This window comes from Rhinolophus hipposideros, assembly GCF_964194185.1.
Source record: "Rhinolophus hipposideros genome assembly, chromosome: 17".
Lineage (NCBI taxonomy): Eukaryota > Metazoa > Chordata > Mammalia > Chiroptera > Rhinolophidae > Rhinolophus > Rhinolophus hipposideros.
The window spans coordinates 5990276-6014686 of NC_138063.1; the positions used below are offsets into that span (position 1 = coordinate 5990276).

General features: G+C 37.3%; 1 protein-coding gene across 1 annotated transcript in view; it reads right to left on the reverse strand.

Moving 5' to 3' along the window:
- Positions 1-7315: 7315 nt before the first annotated feature.
- DOK6 (docking protein 6) overlaps positions 7316-24411 on the reverse strand; it is a 300556-nt gene continuing 283460 nt past the window's right edge. Inside the window, exon 8 of the mRNA XM_081079009.1 lies at positions 7316-15012. Within this exon, the coding sequence (XP_080935135.1) occupies positions 14873-15012 (140 nt within the window). The 3' untranslated portion in view covers positions 7316-14872. The remainder of the gene's footprint in view (positions 15013-24411) is intronic.

Consider the following 24411-nt stretch of genomic DNA (forward strand, 5'->3'; position numbering starts at 1 on the left):
GGTTGAATCTGTCAGTTTGCATGGTGAAGCAAATTTACCATTATCTAAAAATAGAAGACTGTTTTCTCCTAGAATTTAAAGACAATGAAAATGTTACTTTCTAGAAGATTCTGATAACTAAAGTCTCAATGACTAACATGGGTGAGAAGTAAAACATTTCTACCACTGCAATATGGGGAAATGTAAACACCACTTTAAAAGAGGAAGCGATGACAGTGGGGTGTGTGTGTGTGTGTGTGAGCAGCACAACCAGATGCCATCGTCCTGGTGGCTGTTACTCATGGTTCCCCAGAAGACTTTTGGGACAAACCAGTTAAGTGTTGCAAAGGCTCCAGAACATGTGAGACTCGTCTCTTTTTCCATAGGTGTTTTAATTTTTTTTTAAAAAATCTCTCAAAATATTTATGAGAATGAGGAGTTCTGCTCCTTCTTCTTTGCTGTAAGTTCTTCCACTGCAGTGCTCAGGGTTTTTTCCTACGTCTGGCAGAAATTCTCTGACCTCCCCTGCTGCCTGTTACACTCTCAGCTGTTAGTTCCACGGAAGAAATTCTGTTCATTCATTTTTTTTCTCCCTCTGGTTTGATTGTCTTAACAAAGCACTTTCATTGTAATGTCTTTATTATACCTAATTTGGCAGAGTTTTGAAATTCTAGTATATATATATATATATATATATATATATATATATATATATACACACACACACCCGGGATGCCAAAAACTGTAAGCACATGACTTGCGTTCATCTTTTGTGATCTGTATATATTGAGTATTACAATTTTAATACAGTTTTTTCCTTTCTTAAAATGTGTATATATTTAATTGGCACCCTCTGTGTGTATATTCTACTATATACAGTATATGATGTATATGTATATAGTATATAATATGTATATATGTACACCCCCTCCCCAATCTCTTGTAGCTACTATTCTGGTTGTTACTAAGGAAAAAGATCAAAACAGATCCACAGAATAAAAAGTATGAATTAAATTATGTTTTAAATTTTTTTTGCAAGGTGATACTTAATAAGAAGTAAGCTGCTTCCTAAGATTCTTTTTTTGCATATATAATTTATAGTGATATGGAATACATTAAACAAGAATTTGTGTTTCCTTCAAATACCATTATTTTAATATTTATGTTAAAGTAACCAATTAAAGGGAATTATTGTTTGATGACAAGGTAGGTAAGTTTGTTAAATGTCATTATGGAGTACATAATTTTGTCAGGGAAAAATTGCATCTAATTAATCTACCATGAGTAGGTATTGTTATATCATCATCAGAGACACCCTGAAACATCATTTAAATGCCTATATCATGCTGAGAAAGTGGAATAGAAATTTTATTAACTTGTAATCATGCTGATGGTAGATGACTGTGATGTTTAGTTAGTAAATATTCAAATTTATAGAATGTTTTTGGTAAAGCAGTTTATTAGTAAAATACATATAGATTACACTGATTATTACTTTACAAGGTAAAGTGAAATAAAAATAATTTTAGTAGTTTTACTTCTATTATACACACCCAAGTTATGTTGGTTTATATAGAACTATATTAATGGAAAAACTACACCTGCATTGCATTTTCCAAATTGGTGGAGTCCACATTGTAATTAGAAATCACTTTCATCAAAATTATGTCTCCTTGATTTATAATAATGTGCTATATGTTGTACTGCTTGTATGAAATTTCAGCAAGGTTAAAGATATTGTAGATTAAGATGCTTATAAAGTATAGGTAGAGCTGCACAGATCCACAGAATAAAAAGTGAATACAAAATTTAGCTTCTTTCCACAATAGTGGTAAGAAAATATCTTGGAAAAATACAAAACAACATAAACATGTAACACCATTATTTTATCATCATTGGTATTGACTATTAGAATGTAGGGTCTAGAAAGGATTGACCTTCACATTCATGCTTTTTGCATAAATTGGTATATTTTTCATTGGTCTGTTAATTGGAATTATTCCAAGCAAAATCTTTAGGCTTGTACACATTTATCTGAAAAATAAAAAATGTTTTCTACATTTTTTTTCTGTTGATCTAACAGGCGGAATTGGGACTTCTAGATTAACTGCAATGCTTTCTAAAGAAATTCTATAAATCTTCAAGGTTGGTTTACGTGTTATATTTTTTGTGGGTTTAAAGCACTAACTACCAATGATGAAAGGTATTGTAAGACAAGATCTAAGTTGGGAGGATGGACAATAAGTATCTGGAATAATCCCCATTTATTGCCTGTTGATTCTGTTTGAATGATGTTATACAGTTACCTTCTTTAGAACATTTTTTTTCCAGGTTTATGTATAATGTCAGTCTCTTTGGTTTTGTAGGGCATGCAAATGTTTGCCTCCATGTACTGTATTCTATTGTTTGTATGAATAAAATGCAATGCTCCATGATTATTTGTTTCATTTGCTATCAAAGAATATTAGGCAAGAATTTCTATAAAATAATATTAACATGAAGAGTTAAATGCAGAAAACAGTTCAAACCACTGACACTTTGTATCTTCTATCTCAATGCAGCATTGATGCACTTTATAAGCGCATGTAGTTCAAAGTGCTGTACAAGGGTTTTCTGCAAGAAGTAGTTACCTGCCCTTCCGATTTTCCCTCCATCGAGATAAAATATTTCACTTCTTTTAACTGATGATTTCATTTCTCTCTAACTTTCTGAATAGTGCTCTAATAGCACTATTAGGTTTGTTTTTCAATTTCAGACATTCTTTATTGATTTATTGATGTCTTCTTCCCAAGAAACTAAGCACATGTGAATACCTTTCTCATATGCCAATCCTTCCAGAATATTTGTACTAAAATTTGAGTAATTCAATATTTGGTGTTTATTTTTTTTATGATCGTCTCAATACTCTTCTCAGTTGAATCACATGGTAAAAATAACTTTCTCACCTACATATTTTTTCTCACCTAGAGCTAAAAATTTAGTTCTTTTTAGCTTACTATTTTTTAAAATTTACTGTTTAACATAAATTTATCTCAGACTCTGCACCAATGGTGTAAATGATCTGTCCAGAGCTCTGTGATACACGATATTCGCACAATCTCATCTTCCAAAAAAGTTACCCTAGAACTAGGATTTGGGCCAATAAGTAGTGGTTCTTTCTGCATACCTGTCATCCTGATGTCTCCCTCCATCCAGAAAAAAGAAGAGAGAGGAACGTAAAACCTGGAATCAATTCTAGAAAATTTCCCACTGCAAAAGGATATGCGGTTTCAGAGTGTAAGTATTTAATCAGTGCCTGTAATAAGGAGCAATAAGAAGCCTGCTGTATTTGGGGTTGTGGCTGTCAAAGTTGGGGGCATTGGTTCTAAGCATTGAAAGTTGATGCTATGTTCTAGACAAATAAAGTTAATTAATTTGAATAATATAAGTTGTGCATAGCAGTTCCAGGACACAATGGAATAAGCTTGGCAAACAGGGAGACAGTGTGGAGACTCCAGTGGGCCCCACAGCAGGAAGAACAATTACCTCTGTGCACCTGAGTCCTCCGCCTGGAACAGTGACCTCCCCAACACACGGACGAGATCTGAACTCGCTTTTTCTTTGCCTCACATACTCCAGAATCAGTGCCCCTGAGAGACATTAGCGAAACAGTATCTGCCCTGAAAGCTTCCACAGTAGCAGGTGGGCTATCACTTACTTTCCAAATAACATACACGATGTGGTATTCCTTCCAAGATTGCTGAAGAACTTCGGCCACTCTCCTCACTTGATGATCATTTTTTTAATGGTAAGACTTTACATATAAGTTCAGGGCCTGGTATAATACCTGCATTTATTACAGATGTATCCAAATACGTCCAAGATTGTTTTTCAATAAAGTGGTGCATAAATAAATACAAATTAGTATCTATAGTAACACTTTCCGTCAATAGTCTTGGAATAATGGTTCAAAGTTCATTTTTAATAACACGATTGAGGTTGGATTTGGATATTAGGATTCACCAATCATACAAATAATAGACATATCACATATTTTTGTAGACTTCAACTTTGTCCATTGAGTTTTTAAAATTGCCACTTATGTGTAGACAGATGTATCTTTACACAAAATAGTAATTTCTTTGTAACATACTACCTCCGAAATTCCATGTAAATTGACCCTTGTCAATTTTTTTAAAATGGAAAACTGCCAATTAAAATGCAAGAAATTATACCAAGTGCCATCTGACCTATAGAAACAAATCTTATTAAAGGAAGAAAGCAGTAGGAAGGCAGTGTTAGTCTTTTAGATGAGCTCAAATAAGCAAACACCTTTTCTGGATGAAATTCTCATGAGTTTAAAATACCAAGCAAAAATTCTCCAAATCACTGAAGAGTGGCGCCAAACCATAATCTTAAGACACGAAACTTCAGAATCTCTGATAACTTTCTTCACTCTTCAAAATTTAAATAATCTAAACTAATTTTGTATTTTCCTGGAAATTCATTCTTAAGATGATCTTCTTATTTATTAATTTATTCATTACTATCCTTATTCCAGGTATTCAAAAGTACTTGTGGTGAATAAGACCATTATTCTTCAATCAGCTGACTGGGTGAGACTTTGAGCTCTCCAATGAACTCTGTTATTAAAATCTCTTATTACAGCTTTCCATATGGCTTCAGTTGAGCTGATTTACCTTACTCTTTTATTTGATCATATGAGAGCATCAGGAACAAATTCTGATTTTTTTAGCTCACATAAATGTACAAAGAAATATATATAATTTTTCATGTCGGATCATTATTGCAATAGCTAGTGAATAGCTGGCTATTGTAAAGTTTAGCTATTGACAAGATATATCATTATATGTTTCTGCTATGTACTATAATTTTAGAAACAATTTCTTATACTCGTCCATTTGATTCTTGAAACAATTTGAAGAGGTATGCAATATAAATATTAGTATCCCAATTGACAATTGAGACAAAATAGAATCAGCTGTTAAAATTTTTATGGTACATGAAAATTGGGTTCACATAATATATATAATGCAATCTGAAGATTAGGATATCAAACTCAGTTTCCCTGACTATGCTCAAATCAACATTGCCTTCATAAAATTTTTAGTCCAGAAAGAAGTAAAAGGTAATAAATTCCTTTAATGAATCACAAGCCACAAGAAGGCAATGATGTGTCAAGTCTACTCAACCAGCAAAAGCTGTATCAGAGGAACTCTCACGAACACGCAGTGATCACAGAACACAGTCTGAGGCACCAGGTTTACCAACCATATTTTGGATTCTGCTAAAATGGAATAAAAGAGTTTCCCTGGTCACGTGTGTTCAATATTAGGTATTTTGAGGTTTAGTTGCACAAAGAGTAAATGTGAGTTAGAAGAATTCCTGGGTAAGAGGAATCAAGGCACTAACAGCATGGTCAAGAAATATTTTACTTCTATTAGTAATTTGTGTCTTCTCTCTCTTTTTGATTGGCCTTGCTAGACTATTTTACATTTTACATCTCTGTTGAAGAGTTAGAAGAGTTAGGAAGGACATGAAGGATGGAATTCCATTTTGTTCACGAATATAGTGATCATTTAGGGCTGTGTGCAGTGTTGATTTTACCTGAGATGTCAAATGTCACCCCAAGTGACTCTAAATTGTGCACAGTGTTAATTTGAATGCCCAGCTCTTCGAAGATTCCATTACTGTTTTTTTTTTCTTTTTTCAGATTTTATTGGGGAAGGGGAACAGGACTTTATTGGGGAACAGTGTGTATTTCCAGGACTTTTTGTTGGGGAAGAGTAGTGTCTTTTTCCCGGGATTCATCAGCTCCATCCAAGTCAAGTTGTTGTCCTTTCAATTTTAGTTACCGTTGTTAGTTGCAGGGGGTGCAGCCCACCATCCCTTGTGGGAGTCGAGGAGTCAAACAGGCAACCTTGACAGGCAACCTTGTGGTTGAGAGCCCGCGCTCCAACAAACTGAGCCATCTGGCCACCCGGGAGCTCAATGGCAGCTCATTGACTTCATTCTAGTTGCGGAGGGCGCAGCTCACTGGCGCATGTGGGAATCAAACCTGCAGCCCCATTGCCCAGAGCTCAGGACATAGCTCTCTGGCCCATGCTGGTGTTATGAGCCTCGTGCTCCCCTAAATTGAAGCAGTCGGTCACCAGTCATCAGGCAGCCGCTCATGGTAGCCCGACAGTTACTTCCGGCTGCTCACGGCAGCCCACCTCCAGGAAGAGCTGTTGTTCACAATCTTTGCTGTAGAGGGTGCAGCTCACTGCCCCATATGGGAATAGAACCTGCGACCTCGGCGTTAGGAACATGGTGCTCCAACCACCTGAGCCACTGGCCTGGCCCCTTCAATTGGATTTTAAATTAGTATATATATTCTGACTACCTTATAACACACATTTGCAAATATTAAGAAGAGTGTAAACTATATACAACAGATATCTATAACTCACATGTACATAGAAAATGAGGGCAAGTAAATATTTGTCTTATGTGTAAGTTTGTGTGGAGAGGAATAGGGAGTTTTAGAAAAAGAGGTTTAAAAAAATTTATACAATTTGAATAGCAGGAGATCGTTTTGGAGTTATGTTAGCCTATGAATGCTGTATAATAATTCCCTGTGATTAACCCCCCCCCAAAACCAACAGGGTCTAATTATGGGGGGAAGGAGAGAGAGAGAAAAAGAGAGAGGAGGAGGGACGAACTCAGAGACAGCCTCAGAGAAAAGGACCTAACAAGCTCATGAAGGTGGTCTCTCTTGCCTTCCCTTACTCCTCATCCCCAGCCATCACCATGTCTTCTCCTAGGGAACGCCCACACCCCTCTGCAGTCAGAGCTCCCTCCTGACCCTGGTGCACATCAAAAGGAATTGAAAGGCAGGGAGAACCAAGAGCCGGAGACACTGCATGCCTTTGCGCATGCTTTGCAGGTAAGTGCTTGATAAATGTTCAGTGATTGACCGCCTTTGAGATTATGGGATGGGGAATAATAAGGAAGTCGTTGGTACCTAGTGCAGCTATGACCGCATGCTTTTCACTTTTGATCTTGGATATTTGTCTACCAAATGTTCATTTGCTGTAATTTCCTTTCGTTATTAGAGGGAGAATATGGTGCTGGAGGAAAAGCTGTTTTCTACTTGTGTGATGCTGTAAAAGCCACTTAAAACTCTGGATGCCTCTTCACTAGAAAATAAAAGTGTTGATCTCCAATGTCATTTCTAATGTTAACATTTTATGATCCCACCACAGCAGAGTCGACCTAATAAAAATTATATTCTATTATAACATAAGGTTAGGAAAACACTAGAAATACGTAATAAATTCTCAGTAATCTTACATTTAATAAAGGGCCGTCTTTTACTTTATTTTGAAAATAAGCAAGCCAATAAATAAAGGAATAATTGACATTTTAAACATTAGAATTGCAGAATATGATTGTCAGTATTCTGTTTAAGTACATAGTTACAATTCATCACATGATAAAAACATAAGGAGCTCATATAACATTACAGTGCGAACAATATTCAGTAATTCCTGGGTAAAAACCATCAGTTTAGATGTTCAAATCTCAATCATGCAAAGTTGTGCTGTAAAGTAGTATTTTTGAACTGCTACCTTTTTTGAAGCAATGGAGGGAATTTTAATATTGCACAACTATAAATGATCCTCCTGGCAGCTATCAGATTTCTTATAATTATGAATAAGACATTAATAACAATAGATTAGTTTATTGAGAATTGAAGTATAGAGACTATAAATTCAGAAAAAGTTTATTCTTGAACTGTGTATTTCATGTTTTTGTGCCAAAGGGGAAAAATCACACAAGACAGATTTAAAGACAATTTAATTTCCTAATTTTATTATTGCCTCATTATTATAATATTTTCTGTTCTGCCAGAAATTTACATTTAGGTTCCAGGGACAGAATTTCTTTACATTCCATTCCAAAAGGTAGCTCAGCTAGTATTTAAGTATAGATGTCCCCAAACTATTATCTGGAGTAGATTGTGATTAAAAATAAAGAATATCAAGTCACATATTTTTCCAATAGGAACAAATTTGTAATGGGTATTTTACTTCTTAACAAGGGCTTAGCATCCAAAGTTATTTTTATCAAAATGATGATAAACATTATATTTACTCAATGACAAACGACATCTCTTTATAATGTACAATATAAGACTTCACAAAGTATACAAATTAATTTAAAAGAATTTACAGAAAGCAAATATATAACACATAATTTAATATATGTTGAAGATTCATAGGGATAAGGATTTTGCAAGATGGGATAATTCTGTGTGGACTTAAGAAAAGGATAACGACATAATAGATTAGGTCAAAGGTCAAAAGTGTGTGTGTGTGTGTGTGTGTGTGTGTGTGTGTGTGTGTATTGTGTGGAAAGGGTGCTGGGGAATCATCCTGTGGTCTGCAGTGAAGATGATACTAGCTCTCACTCTTATTTATTGTCAGGGAGCAGACGGATTTGTTGCTCTGATTCACACAATGACTGCTATAACGAAAATAATACAGAGTGTCTTAGAACTGGAAAGAATCTCCATTTTCTATTTCAGGTCTTCACAAAAACTTGGAGCTTCTTTTCCCCCACTCCACCTATGGACATATGTTTTCAAATAAGAATAAGCATTGTTCCTTGCATTATGCAATAGACATGTAAGTCAGAATTTGACTAATCAAACTATTTCATATTGACCTATATCATGTTCATTTCGGATTCATATTGAGTATCAAGATACTATTATTTTATTCTTCATTTACCCTGCCTTTCAGCCCCTCTGTCAAATAGTGAATGACATTGAAAAACCATAAAAGCCCCCCCACGATGCTTTGTTTGAGAGAAAACCTGCAGTGACTTTAACAATGAAAATCAAATCATTGTCTCGATCTTCTTTTCCGAAATTTGCATTTTTAAATCTTGGATGCCTGAAAAATAAGCAATTCTTCTGAGGCTGTGGGTCATGTGGGTGAATTAAGACAGCAATCAAATTCCAATATAAACACAACCACCCAGTCATGTAGATGCCTTGCTTCATTTGCCACACAATTCTGGATCTACAACAAGGGTTGATTTATGCTCTTTTTAAGTCTAAAATCATCCCGAATGCACAGAACAGATTGAGAACATTAACTGCATCAACTACTAAAACTAGACCCACATAACTATTAAAAAAATTAAATCCATTTATTCCTTTTCAAATTGGAATCTGGAACTTGGACTAGGGTAGCAAACATAGAAGATGAAGTAAAATTCAAACTTAGTAAACAGAATTATTAGGAGGAAGTTGACATATTCCTCTCCTTTAAATGTTTACAAGATATTAAAATTTTACACTAGGGAAAAGTGTATGAAAATCACAAGTAAAATGTGGTTTTTCATATTTAGTAATTTTAGTTTATTTCTAATTTATCTAAACTTCAGTTAAATAATTGCCTACTGATGTGTATAAGGAAAAACTTGACGTGTAAGGTATTTTAATGTAAAAAAAGGATTCCCCAAATTTGAAATGGAAACTTTTCAAAGTTCACACGGAAAAAAACAACATGTAGCCTGATGTTATTAATTCTTTAACAGAGTTGTGACAAATGCCACAAATAATTAAACCAAAGTCCTACAGAGTAATAAAGGTCCCCAAATAATAATCATAATTACAACATGATAAATTAGTAGGAATAAAAAACATAGACACCTACTTAATTTTTTTTTTTTTTTAGTTTTACTATCATTTTAGGAAAATTCTGAAATTTCCAACAAAGAACTGCATGACAATGTAAGAATAGTAACACTTATGCCAATGATTCATGACCCACAACAAGTCTAATGAGTTGTCCCATAAAGTCTCTCTATTGATATAGTCATTGATGAGTCCAGGAAGAGTTAGGGACACCTGACAAATGCAGGAAACCACTTACATGTACAGGGCCTATGAGCTTACAGGCCATGTGGCATTTCTCAAGTCCCATTACGTCTCACTGGGAGACCGGATGGAACCGAGGAAACATTCCCAGACCAGCAGCCTGAACTAGGCGAACCTATTCCTGACTGTTTCTTTCCTGTGAATAAATTACACCATCCATGGGTTTCGGTTTTGTCCCGAGCGGAACATAAAATCCGACTTGCCATCTACATGATTGCTTCCAGAGCTAGCTAGCATTCTGCTTGTCTAGAAAATGGGCCCCAAATCTCCACGGAAGTCTTAACTATCTAATGCCTCACCTTGTAATAAATTGTAGAAATGATACAACAAAGGGCTACATTCTGTAGTAAGAAAGGAAGGGTTTGTGATAGTTTCAGGCAGAAAAGGTGGGTTAAGCTTTCAAAGTACATTTACAGAAAACGCACACATGAGGCTGTGGATCTCTTTTGACACACTGAGCCCCCAGCCAATCTCACTGATACTACATCTTCATGTTGAAACTCCAGTGATCCATCATACAAACGTGAGCCTCACGTTGCGGGAGAGACATTTTACCACGGGGATTTTGTTACACATTGTTGTGTGCTAAATAATTTTCACTAACCTAAAGGAGCACACTTGTTGGTAATGTGTTGTCTTTGTGTGGTAACTGAACAACATGCCACTACTTCTTGCATACTTAGTACTCGGTGGAACTAGTAAAGGCGACCGGGGACATGGAGCTGAAGTTAGAATGTAAGGAAGGTGTTACGCTGGACACGTCATTGGAGTCTTTATAATCTTACCTAAATGGTTGCCCTCCTGACTAGTTTCTGTCCTTCTCTGTACCCCCTCCATGGGAAATGGCACTCCATAAATTTCATAGGCTAGGAATTCATTTGTGTGACACATCAGCTAGTATTGTAATTATTGATGCATGTCTAGGAGGCAAAGTTTTATCTATCTTGAGAAGGCTGAGCTTGGGGGCATTGTATAGTTAATTATTGGTACAGTAATCTGAAGTTGTAAGATATCAACAGGCACAGTATGTTAATAGAATTGGAGAAAAACGCATCCTTTTCACTTTGAGCAGTTCTTAGCATAATATTTGTTATAACATGAAGTGTTACAGGCCTTTTAGGCTCAGCCCCACCGAATGTATACTGCCCATTTATTGTGCTGTGTCATAATAATCAAAACTGGCCTACCATTTTTTTATGAGAATATAATTTGCTTAGCTTGTTTTCACTGTATCATTAAAGGCCCTTTTTAGGAAGTGTCTCAAATAATCTAGGGAATAAGGTACTCATGCTTTTTAACAGTTTCTGAGATATTGGCCAAAGAATGAGGGGCAGACTTCATGTTGTTTTATGATGTGTTTTTAATATCTACTAGAAAAATACCACATGCAATAAATTGGATCTGTAGAAATTGCTAACAATATAAAGTTATTTATCAGCCCACTGTTTCTATATTGGACAGAAAGTATAAGTGGCTGACCAATTTACAGGTGATAACGATTTCCAAACATAATTGCCCAAAGAAGAGAAAGAAAAATTGTACAAGATACGAGGACTAGTTACTACTTGGTGAAAAAGGTGACGTTTACTATTAATAAATACGTTTCACTTTATTTCACATGCTCTATCAAACAACATCTTCCCTAGCATATAAGTAAATATATATTTCTTATTTCATTAATTTCAAATTGTGGCCGTGGCCAGAACCTATTGATTCATAAATATTTGCAACCAGCATCAATAAATTAGTTCTGAGTGCCTATTATGCATTCAATGAATAAATGTAAGATGTGTTTTCATTCCCCTGTCAGAATAGTAAACCATTGGGTTAAAGTTATTTTGGACTTTTCTGCATTTTAAATATAATATCATGTATACAACAATATTATCAGAAGAAAAACCTGGGGACTTAAAAAATGAATCCCCTTGTGTAAAGTTTCTGTGAAATGTGTGGCCCCCAGGCTGTCCCAGCTGTCAGAAGAGCCTTTATGACTGAGTTGGGTTCCTTTATCATTCTCTCTTCCAACCTGATATGGAAACTGTGACCCTCCCCTTTCATCTATCTCAGTCTGGATGGAAGCCCCAAATGAGTCACTTTCAGAAGAAACCAAAAGATGTCTTTGGTTCATAGCCTGTCACTCCCTCACAATGAAAAAGTCACGCATATATTAAAGATACAATACAGTTTCTGAAGGGAGAACAATGACTTGCAAGGTATAGAGGCATCTTCAATCAAAAAGCTACAAGTGCAAGGGAGTTGAACACTTGCCTATGGCCACTCTGGTTGCTCCAGCGGAATTGATTTTATGACGTTCCAGGAGACTGGTTCAGTAACATTTCATCTTTGGTTTTTGCAGACAATTTGTCTATAGACGATTTATTTTTATTACAATGCACACTGCCTTATGTCAAAGATACTAGGTTATTATAAATTCTCCTATCTGTTCATTTAGCAATTTCGACTTAGCTACAATTGTAAGTATAGTTGGAGGAGTCTGCTAGAATAAATCTCCAAAAATGTACCATGACATATTTTACAGCATTATTTTCATTGTGATGAGATTGGATAAAGACGTGGAAAGGAAATTTCTACCTCCCAGACTCTTTCTACGGCATGATGTTCAGAATGAACTGGCCCAAGGTTATGCCTGTTCTTTGGTACTCTCTCAGCTATGCTCATGGGAAATAATGACAAGCAAATGGTGTTGAAGAACTCATGCAGGTATTGTGTGTCCCACCTAAAACACATGAGAGCAGACTCATCTAATTAGCAGAATCCCTCCTGGACTCGCTGTCTGTGCTTCTGGCACATTAATAAAGCTGAGACACTAACCAGGTCCTTTGGGGGCCTTTCCCCAAAGTCCCTTGCAGAAACTTGTGGTCTCTAAGCAACAGCTCAACCGAGTGAGCCGGTGAGAGGCTTGCTCTGAATATGGCACCACTAGGAGCTGTGCTCAGTGGTCTCAGCTGGGAGTTGCTCTGGTGGGTTTTACCAATGGCATTTCAAAAGCAAATGCCACGTCCTAAAGTAATTCAGAGGTGTCTAACTCTGAATGCTGGGATTTCAAGGAAAGCTGTATCATTGTCAGGAGCCAATCATCTGCTCTTCTGCTGTGTCAGCAAAATTCACAGTGCCGAGCACTGGAGTAATTTTCTTTTTATCCATGAAAGCTTAGGATAATTATTTTTCACAGCCACATTAACTCTTATGATTAGCATCTTGATGGGGTTTTCATACTTATCTGAGAGATGCGGGTTGTCTAGGTAGTTGCTATAATTGAGGATTTATCAAGGAGACACCCAGAACCATTTAATTCTGTAGTAATTCTCTGGAATGAACTGTCGACCTGCATTCAAGCTAAGGATAGGGATGAAAAAATATCTTATCACAGATCAGCAAAACAGGCACCCTTTCAACAGACTAACTTTGACAGTTCAAAAAAATGTTGCTTTTAGAAAAAAAAAAATTAGGTTTTCATCTTACAGGACCTGGGCTCACTGCTGTTTCAAGGCCCCTGGGGATATTTGTGAGCTGACCAGCTAGGCACGTGGCATCAGATAATGTGTGCAAAATCATCTTTATTTTTACTCGCATGAACTCCAAAACTGAAGGCAAAACTACCTATGTTGACCCAAATTAGCCAAACTTTCTTAGTTCATGTGGAAATCACCACTTTCCTTTAAACCTTGAAGGTTTGTCATTACTGTCAGGGATGAAAAAAATTATGATTAATCCATTTCCTCACGAGCGCAGCCAGCCCATGTCCAGGAAGGAAAGCAAAGCCCAGCAAATCCTGATTGCACATAAATGACAAGGCCCTGCTGGCTCTCTGAGGACAGCATGTGTGCAATTTTAAATGACATCTACAACCCCTGCGTGTTGTCCCCGTGACTGCAAAATACCTCGGTTCCTCTTAAGGGTATTTGTATCTTAACCGTCTTAGAGCCTTCTTTTTCTCGGAATTAAATGGAAGCCGTCTGGTGAGCACACCCAGTCTTCCCCGTGTAGCTCAGCGGGATGGCCAAAGGGAGCAACATTATCAACACAAGGGCATGCTAACCAGAAAGACAGAGAGGTGACGTGACAGTGAGGTGTAGGACAGCTAGACCAGTTCCTCTGCTTCCCAAGTGTACCCCTTCTCACATTCTCACACTTGTCACAGGAGCCGACTTGACTATATAAAGACTTTTGCTAATAAGAAGCTTTTTTTTTACAGCACTATTTTAAAAATAGCTATTCAACATAACAATCTTAATTTCAATGCACCAAATTACAGTTTTGACAATTTAAGTGAGCATATCCTGTCACCCTCAGCACACATTTGATATATGCATTAGATATAGATGGATATAGCGATATCCATATCTATATTTGTGTACACACACACACACACACACACGTAGAGCTACATGGCCCTGCCTAATAGTGTGCTCTAAATTTCGTGTTCCTTTAATTTCCACTGGGTTATTTATATGGAGCTTTACGATGCCATTTGTGGAGCTTACTACATTTGATCCTGCCAAAGCCTTACAGGCACACAGCTTATGGTGGACCACCTTATGTTTAGGACCGACCCTGCCATCAGCCAGAGGCCTGAGCCATGAGCACAGGGGTTATGCCCACCACCCAGGCGTTATGCCCCATGTGGGCACCTGTCACAATGCCCCGGCTACTGCTACCGTTGGACCGAAAGAATGTTATTTAAATGACTGCTCATACGATTTGGATTCTATTTTTGTAAAACATAGATTTCCCCCCAAGAAACTCAATAAGTAAAGGACTTAGCCACAGAATCAAGGAAGCAGAACTCCAGTTTTTAACCTTCCACTGGGATTGGGGCGAGACCCGACCCATTTCAACTTTTACTGCAATCGGTCTTCTAGGAGGCAGAGGGTGCAATGACCCTACTAGCAGGTCCAGGACAGACTGTCTCTCTAGTCAGCAGTGGCCCTCTCTGTGTCATTGAATGAGGCTGGAGCTGTAGCTGAATCCATAGCTGCTGGACCGGGACAAGGATTGCTGAGTCTCTTCACTCTGCTCCGAGGCATAGCTGGGAAAGGTCTGTGCACGCGACATCTTCGCCGAACCAAACCCGTGACCTGGAGAGAAAGGCAGGAAGGAGAGCTCTATTAAGAAACAGAATCAGAAAAGCAAAAGGACATATTGAAACAACAAACAAAGAAGAAGCCCTCGTAGCTTCTGTATTTGAGCTCCAGGGGAGTAGGTAAAAATGAAGAAACCTAGTGCCTTATTCCTTGCTGAGTTAAAAATGTTTCTTTCTGGGCTCAATATTTTCCTCAGAGGTGTCATGTCAAAAATTCTGGATGCCAGAGAGCTAGGTAAATTCTCTAAGGAACTCAAACTTCTACTATCCTTCAGCTTTGGAAACAAAAGCAGACAAGCTTTTCAAAAAGATGTTGTTTCTGATAGAGAGCCTGTAAGTTTCTTTCTTTTCTTTTATATCACTGTCAGCCCACAAAAGCAAATTACACACTTTCTCAAAACCTTTTCAAGTAGGCAAGCCATACTTTATCCTAACCATCAATTATCAGGAAAGGCTTTCACAATGAGAGCGTTCGAGGCCTTGGGTTATCCTAGCAGATCTGTAAGTAACTGAATCCACTTCATGATATAGTTAACCCAAATGGTAAACCTTTATACTTACTAAAATAGCCCAAATGTTAAATCTTACAGAAGATATATTTTAAGAAAATTCTATCAATGCTTTTTAAGGATACGTTTATACTGTTTATATTAAACAATTTATATCAAACAGTTTCTCATTTAGAGTCATTTTTTTTGAGATCACTTGGAAACTGGTGATCACACCCAGTCTTCTCCATGTGGTTCAGTGGGATGACCAAAGGAAGAAATATTGTCAACACAAGGGAATTACCAAACCCCTGGGATGACAAATTGGTCCAACACACATAAAAACCGAAGTGATTACTGAAAATCTTGTCAGAATGCTAAAAATGTAGGGAGAAAGTGTGCATTCTAAGGCTTCAGATGAACTTTCTCCCCATGCTTCTTGTTAACCAGTAATTAATAATTCTTCATAGTTGAGAAAGGTAATTATCTAATAGATGAGTTTAGTGGGGAGAGAAGAAAAACAGATCCTGTGAGCTCTGCCCTTTCAGAGTGTGTATTCAACCCAAAGGAAGAGCTACAGTGAGCTTGATTGGTATTTTTCCTGGTCTCTGTGGTGAAGCCCCCTGAGAAGACAATCTGTTACACAGAAACACTGGACATCTCGCCAGGTCCTCTGGTGGTGCTGTCCTTTGCAAGGTTGCACGCTTACAGCCATTTCATTGTCAGGAGTGCTTGGTGACTTGGAACATATCCTTGCAATATCTGAAACTTGGGATTCAGGGAGGAAATGCAAATAAATTGGGTAATCAAAAGCTAATTAAACTAGCAGAACCCCTTAATGTTAAGAAAAGCACGAGAGCAAAATCTTGTTTTCTAACTGAAAATCATTTTTGATTCACTGTTGGCTTGGTTCTCTTATTGATTGGGACTCAACACGAGCAGATCAGGGAGCAGAAAGACGTGGGCACTTCCTCCTCATGCCCTCTGCCCTCCTGTGGTTCTGCCACCCAGCCTCCTCCTGAGCTTCCAGACCTTTCTGCTCCCTTCTCTCCCTCTCCCAAGGCCCCCAATCCCGATTTGCTCCTTCAGACCGGAGGGTGGCAATGCGTGCTGCTGTTACCCTTCCTTCGCAAATCCTTATTGGTTATGTAACTGGCCACAGCTCTTTCAATTGTCCACTAAATTGTCTTAAAATCTGGGAATAGTCAGAAGACTGGAGAAGTCCGAGGGGAGGTTTGGCGTGGGAACTCAGGCGCTCAAACACCACATGCCTCCTCTGCTATGTAATAGGTGTAACTAACCTTGAGATACTTACTTCGTCTCTGGGTTTCTCAGTTTCCTTATTTGCAGATTCTGGATGACAGTAATGGTATTACACGGTTCTTTCGAGTATGAAATCAATGTGTATAAGTTGAATTCATACATGTCAAGTGCTATTACCATAGTAAGAAATTGGCTGTCACCACAGACTCCAGCAGGGTCATCTATATGGGGTGGTCAGTGCAAGCTTGCCTAAGGAGGTAGCATTTTGACCTGATGTTTATATGACAAGGTTGTGATACACTAATTGGACATGGGAAAAATCACATAAAATTTTTTAACAATTTTGCCTGTTTAGTTTACCATTGACTTGCTGGATGATAACTCAGAGTTCCTTTAAGTGGAGATACTAGCATTTATAAGCATAAATCAGGTGGAAATTCTAATATTATGATCACGATCCTGGCCTTGGTTTCATCCTGTTATTTTTTTTTTTTTAAATGAAGAAATTATCTGAAAGAGAGCAATGCTGAAGCACACCTTTAATTTGTGTTACTTGCAGGCTAAAAGCTAAGGCTTAAGATGCAAATTCAGAAGAGTCTTTGCCTGTGAACACAGTATTTTTACCCTAGAATCTTGGGTGTCAAAGGTGAATCGTGCAACTAATATTTGCCAAACATCTGCTCAAACAATTAAATCTCCACAGCGGAGACAGAGTAATGGAAAGTATGATCCCTGACTTTATAGGGTTCACAAGCTGCTTTGGGAATGATCATCAGACAAGGATAGACAACAATAAATATTAAATGAAGAGTCCACACAGCTTATGCGATGCAGGGTCAGAGCAGGACACTAACGGAGCTTAGAAGAGCCAGTTATAGAATAGAACATGTCAGTTCGCTCTGCAGTGTGTGCAAACACCACCACCAGCACCACCATGGAATTCTGAAGCATACTGACTTGAGTTCTTTCCAGAGCGACCATCCCTCTTAGTGCCTCATTGTCCTGCATGGAGAGAACAGATTCCCCTGAAGTGTTTTGAATATGAAATGAAACACACATAGGAAGACACCTGAGATGGTAGGTACACAATAAATGTTAGTTTTCTCCCTTCTTTCTATACAGAATGGGTCTTCATTCTTATTGTTCTTTTTGTTCAAAGTCTATACTTCTTCCATCATCTCAGTGTGCTGTCCCTCAACATGACAGGTTTTGAATGTTATTTCTCTTTCAGGGTCAACATTGCTTTCTTCATCTCCTCCAAGAACAATTGCCAGTCTAATTGGAAATTAAATTATGATTTTCCTTACCTCGACCACTTCTTTACAGACAATTCACAAGTGATGCTATTTAATATTTATCACAAAAATAACGTACCTCAATCAGAACGGTACATGTGAAGGCTTAACAAATACTGTTTGATTTTGACAACAATAAGTATGAGAACAAATAGAGAAATAATTAAGCTTTTTCTCAAAATTCATTTGAATTATGCCCTTAGGCACTGTTGATGAAAACAAAACAAACTACAGAAATCAACTTTGTGGCTTAAATGAAAAACTTGATAGAATAGACCTGTTCACTCCACTCAACAGAGACTCTATTTAAATGCTTCCTAAACTTTTGCTTCAGCTCCCCTGCTAAGGGCAGATAAGGTGAAACAAATTTGTTAACAGCTATTAGTCTATCTTAAAAGTCTTTTTGCATTTTGGTTTCTACTTCATTGTATACTCATGTTTGTTTTAATAGAAAACACTTCCTATCCATATATTCAGATAACACTGGCAATCTGGGAAAACAACACATCACATTTACCGGGCGGTTTGAAGCATACTCTGAAATGACTCTTCGTATGATCCCCTCACCCTGTCTTCCCAAACTGAGAAATATAGTCTACTCCATAAAGAAGGAACTATATTAGATATAGAGATGTTTCAAACATTTGTATTATTCTAACAAAAACATGACTCCTCCCAATTCTGGAAACTTAAGCACAGCACGTAATGAGAAAGGTGAAGTCACTCCTGCTGTAAAGGAGAACCTTTGCTGCTGCGTCATAAAAGAGGCAAACCAGCAATAAATTAGGAAGAACACAAATGCAGTAGAAAAATAACAACCACGTCAAAATGCATGACCGGCGTTCACATCACATCTAGGAAAAAAGATTGAGAAGGACAGCACCTTCCTAAGAGCCTGTCCTTCCCCAGGAATTTAGAAATCCACTGCTGCCAGTGCAGTCAGCAGTCACCGCTGCTCTTTTCCTGTCTGCGAGCCTCTGGTTTTCTATGCTTCCCAACATCTATTGTGTTCTTTACATAGAATATAAAGGAACTTGTTTCAACAGGAAGTCAGAAGAATCCTGAGGCATAAAACTTGTGGTTATCAATTGGTGAGAAACAATGGTCTCAGTAAGGTGACTTGACTTGAATTTTGTGCTTTATTACTTTGTTAGAATCTGGGGGAGAGGAAAGGTGCTGCCCCTTTAAGTAACAAAACAAAACTTTAAAAATCAAAGCAGAGAAAAAAAATGAAACAGTTGCTTCATGAGGGAGGGGCCTAGAAAGACACAGAGGAGATGCTGCCTCCCGTTAAGCAGGGGTTTCTGGCCACCAGGGGAAAATGGGGAGGCAGACGGCAGACCAGGCCGGGATGCTGGAGGTTGGAATGGGAGAACAAATGGAATGTGAACTGAGGTCTCCAAGGGCTCTCACTGCAGTGACTCAGGGGCCACAAGGTTTCTATGGGTAGAAGTGACCTGGGCTGTCTACAGTATCTCAGTAAGAAGCTACTGTATGTTAGTTTTGCTTGGAGATGTCAAGGACTTGTCGTCAGCATCTCTTCTGTAAGTTGTAGTATTTGATTTCACTCAATTCATTTTAATTACAGCTCAGAGCAGACTGTTTTGGTTTGATCTCTGTGCTCTCTTAGGGGGTGCTTCTGAAATTCCTGTGCACATTCCAGGGTCCCAGTAGCTTCATGACCCTTGGATAGATTTGTTGGGGTTATGGAGGCTCAGGTTCAGTCCATTTGAGCCAATGAGGAGTAAAGATCACGGGTTTCAACCCATAAAGAAAGTGATTTGGCAAGGCCGTGATATAATAACCACTATTCACTGAGTACATATTCATGCAGACCTTATGCTAAGTACCTTAGAAATATTGTTTTTAAAAGTCTTCATATCAATTCCACCAGGCGAGGTTATATGCACTCATTTTACACAAGGGAAAAACAAAATAAAATTCTCCAGGTGTTTAATGACTTGCCAAGCTGTTAACAGAGTCAGAATCAGAGTCAGACCTAGGTCTGCTGGAAACCGAAGCCAAAGCACTGCCCCTGATGAATTGGTACATTTCCTCATAGAAGGGCTTACACATCTATCTTACTTTAGGAATCATAAAGTACAAATGCATTTATACACACATAGCTTCAGAGGAGAAAAAATAACTGTTTTTACAACCCAGTTCCTAAAAGCTTGATTGACATGCCTCTAAAGTGGTGAAGTATATTGGCAAAGGACCAAACAATTCAAGCAGCTAAAACTGTCTCAGGCAGCTCGGGCTGTGTAACAAAGCGCAACAGGCTGGGGGCTTAAATGCCACTTGGGTATTTTCTCATCGTTCTGGAGGCCAGATGTCCAAGATCAATACCAGCAGGTCGGTTTCTGGTGAGAGTGTTCTCCTTGGCTTGCAAATGCTGACCTCTGGCTGTGTCCTCACGGGGATCCTTCTCTGTGTGCTTTCCAGGGGTCTCTAGGGCTTCTTATAAGGGCACTAATTCTATTGAATCCAGGCCCCATGCAGATGACCTCATTTAACCTTAATCACCTCTTTAAAGGCCCCATGTCCAAATACAGTCACATTGGGGTTAAGGTTCCAACCTGTGAATTTTGGGGTTGACACAATTCAGTCCATAGCAAACGATGAAAAATAAAATGGATTAGGAGATGTTAAGATAATATAGGTGATGCTTTTTCTCTTGCTGAGGATGATTATTTTCTTGACATTTTCTTGGGGAGATAGTTGCACTTGTTAGTGAAATTATATAATTTGGTTTAAGATTACATAAAATGATTAAATATGATGTGTAACTTTTTTACCCTTCAAATTGTCAAAAAAGAATTAAAAATTTCATCGTTGTTTTATGCTAAGTTTTTGATACAAACTGTCAATTTTCATTGCACTCTTTTATATTCCCTCCTACAGAGTATAAAAGTACTTTCTTTCTCAACATTAGATAGATCTGGGTATTATTAGATGAGATATTTGTTTTCAAAGTTGAAGGATGGAAAATTGCATCTCTTTGTTTAGTCACTATCCTTTTGCTACATAAAGTGTTTAATTTCTTTGGTCGTCAAATCTGCCTTTGTGTTTTCTGGGTTTTAGGTCTTGATAATAAGTTTTTCCTCATCACAAGATTATTAAAATATTTTCTTATAAGATCTTTTCATTTTTTCCCCCATAAATTTCCTCAGTTATCTTCAGCTCTTTAAATCCCTGGAACCTCTGCTGGGTGACGCCATCAGGTAAAGACCCCTGTCCAATCTTTTCTATTTTCACTCTCTTTTTTGCTACTTTACTTTGTGGGAGATTTGAGATTTGCTTAACCTATCTTCCAAGCTTATTAAATTATAAAAAAAGAAATTTACGACTCTAATTTTAATTTGCAAAAGCTTTTCTTCTCTCGCTTCCCTTCCCTCCCTTGTTCTCCTTTCTTTAATATACAGTCATACATTTATTATTATTCATAGTGGCACTTTCACCCCTAAAACTATGAACTTATTTGCTTATTTCATAAGTGGTCATCTCACTTATTTTTTTAGTTATATCTTCAAAAATTAGCAAGTCTTGAATGGGAAATATCCACTCGAATTATTAAATTTTATGTAGTACCTAGCCTATAGGTATAAAGAGATTGGTGGGTTAGCAACAACACCCTAACACAAAAAAATATCAGACACAATGTAGATGAAAATATTTTAATTTGCCTTAAAGATAGTTTAATTTCATTCATATAGAATTACATGTAATACTAATTTCATAAACTCTCTAGAGTAAAAATAGTGTTTTATGTAGTATTCTGGTTGATGTAGCATTCATTTACTTCTGTTACCTGCATTTAATTTCTCTTGTATTCTAATTACCTACTGGGATATTAATTTTCTACAACTGTGATTTCTTTGTAACACTTAGCGGAACTCCTCACTATTATCAGAATTCATTTGAATAATTGTGGAGTTTATAAGCACTCTGGCAGCCAGTAAAATGGTAAACATTGAAATGAAATAATCTAAGTCGAAACATAATATGGGGAGTAGAGCATACATGAAATGAAACTTCATTAATGTTGATCAATAAGAAGGATGGGGAAATAGTATGTAATGAAAAATTCAGATACGTAGTTTTTGAACTATAAATATTTCATTGCTATTTTCAAGAGCTCAGTGATAACATTTTGAATACTATGTTAACAAAAACAGAAATATGTATTAATATATCTTAGTTTCCATTTCTGGACATATTATTTGTCGATAGTTTTACCAATCACAGACTATTTACGTCATGAAGTAGAGAACTCCCAGTCCAGTATTCCCATAACTACAATCTGAGATATTTTAACAAATTTACTGAAAAGTCACATTAATCTCCTACAAACCAATAACAAGAATACATATACTAAATGGATTGTCCTTAAGATGATGTCTTAAGGAGAAAATGGAAAGTTTTACTTGCTACAATTCTTCTCTATAAAATTTAAACTGATGCAAAGAAAACTTTTCCATGAGAACGAGATTTCCCTACATAATATGCACTTAGAGATTTGAGCTACAATGGAAATGTTACAGCAAAACGTGTGGAATGTTACCTAAGTTTACACAGGAGGAAGTTTGCAAGAAGCTTAGACTAACTATGAGGAACATTAACGAAATTGTTTAAAATTTACTATGGTTTTCATGTAGTGCAGCACAATTTTATTCTGCAGTCAATACAAGGCTAAGCAGGCATTTAGTCTGAGGATTTCTGAAATGAGTTTGAGGATATGAGTCAAAAAATTGCTTAGCCCTTGATAACGATTTGATTTTTCATCTCATTCTCTGTAGAAGTTTGCCTAGAGCGGTTTCTTCTAATTAGGTTGATTTTTTAGAGATCTGTGAAAGCATTCTGATAATCACAAACAAAATTTTGTCTTCTTATACTTATACATATTTCCTTTGTTAACATAAGACCCCAATGCCCAAAGGGTCATGGGTTTTAAACTCTTTGTGTCTCACCATTATGGAGTAAGCCCTCATGATGCTAATAATGAAATATAAAAATCCAAATGGTGAGTGATAGCAGATGAGATTGGGATATGGACAGGGGACACGTCATGGAGAGTTTGTTATACACTACTAAACAGATTGGATATTTTTTCCAGTAGGTGACAGGAAGCTTTTGAATGATTTTAAGGTGAGTGATTGGATCAGATTTGGATCAGCTCATTCTAGAGGGACTGCAGAGTAGCTGTTCTCAATCCTTTTTCCATCATAATACATCTGATGGATAAAATTTAGCCCCCGATGGAACAATTTGTCATGGAAGGCTATTTCAATGATAAAAAGATGCCTCTGGGTTTATGTGCATTTCCTAGGGTTTATTTATAATTCTTCTCCATTTTCTCCAACTAATCAGCATTCCTTCAGGTCCAAGAGGAGAGCTGAAAACTGCTGGTTCTGATCTTGATAAAAATGAGGCCAGGGGAATTAGGTGTGGTGGGGAGTTGAAGAAGTTCATTCTCCTTGAGAAAGCTCTACAAGTATTTCTTAGTATAATTAAATTCAATAGTCTAAGTTCTGAACTATATAATCAATAAACTGCAGTAATTTCAGGACCTGGAAATCTGAAACCTAGACAATTTTCTGGTTAGTAGCCTTTCCTGGAAAGCAGACACTGCAGTGTGTCTCTATTAATATCATAAACATCCAGATAAATAAAGAACGAGATCTGAGGTTCACGAAAAAGGAGTCAAAGTGCATAGGACAACGGAGGGATTCTGTTGAGGTTTCTTAGGTTTTATGAGAAACTGCTGCAAAAAATCGAAATTACTTTTCTAGGCAGGTTGAGAAACCCTTGGTAGGTATTGTATTATCATTGTACCCAGCAGGCAGCAATAGAAGTCGTCATCTTAACCCAGTGTTAGTTTTCAATTTTTATTGAATTATTTTTATTTTATTCTCACTACATGGGAGGCTGAGATATATGTTTTATCAGTTATTTTTCATATTAAGTACGCACGTCAAAAGGCTAAAAAAGTCTGTTTGGAATATGTAATTGCCATTTTACAATGTCATGTTACCTGTACTGATTTCATTGAAAACCAGCCAGACAGGGAAGGGATGGGGAGCGGAGACGCTAAGGCCAGGCCTAGCACTCAGCAGCTGACTGACTTTGGGTCAGATATGGTCGTACACTGAGCAGCAGAGTGACTGGCTTCGGATGATACTGAGGATCAACATTTATTCAGCACTAACAACGTACCAGGAAGTTTCCCTTCTGCTGATTTATTTAATCAGGTAGCCTTCCAGGGTTGGTGCTCTCATAACTGCAGAAGCAGCTCACAGGGCTCTATGCTGTTTAATGAGATACTGAGCTGCGTTTCAGAGACAGCAG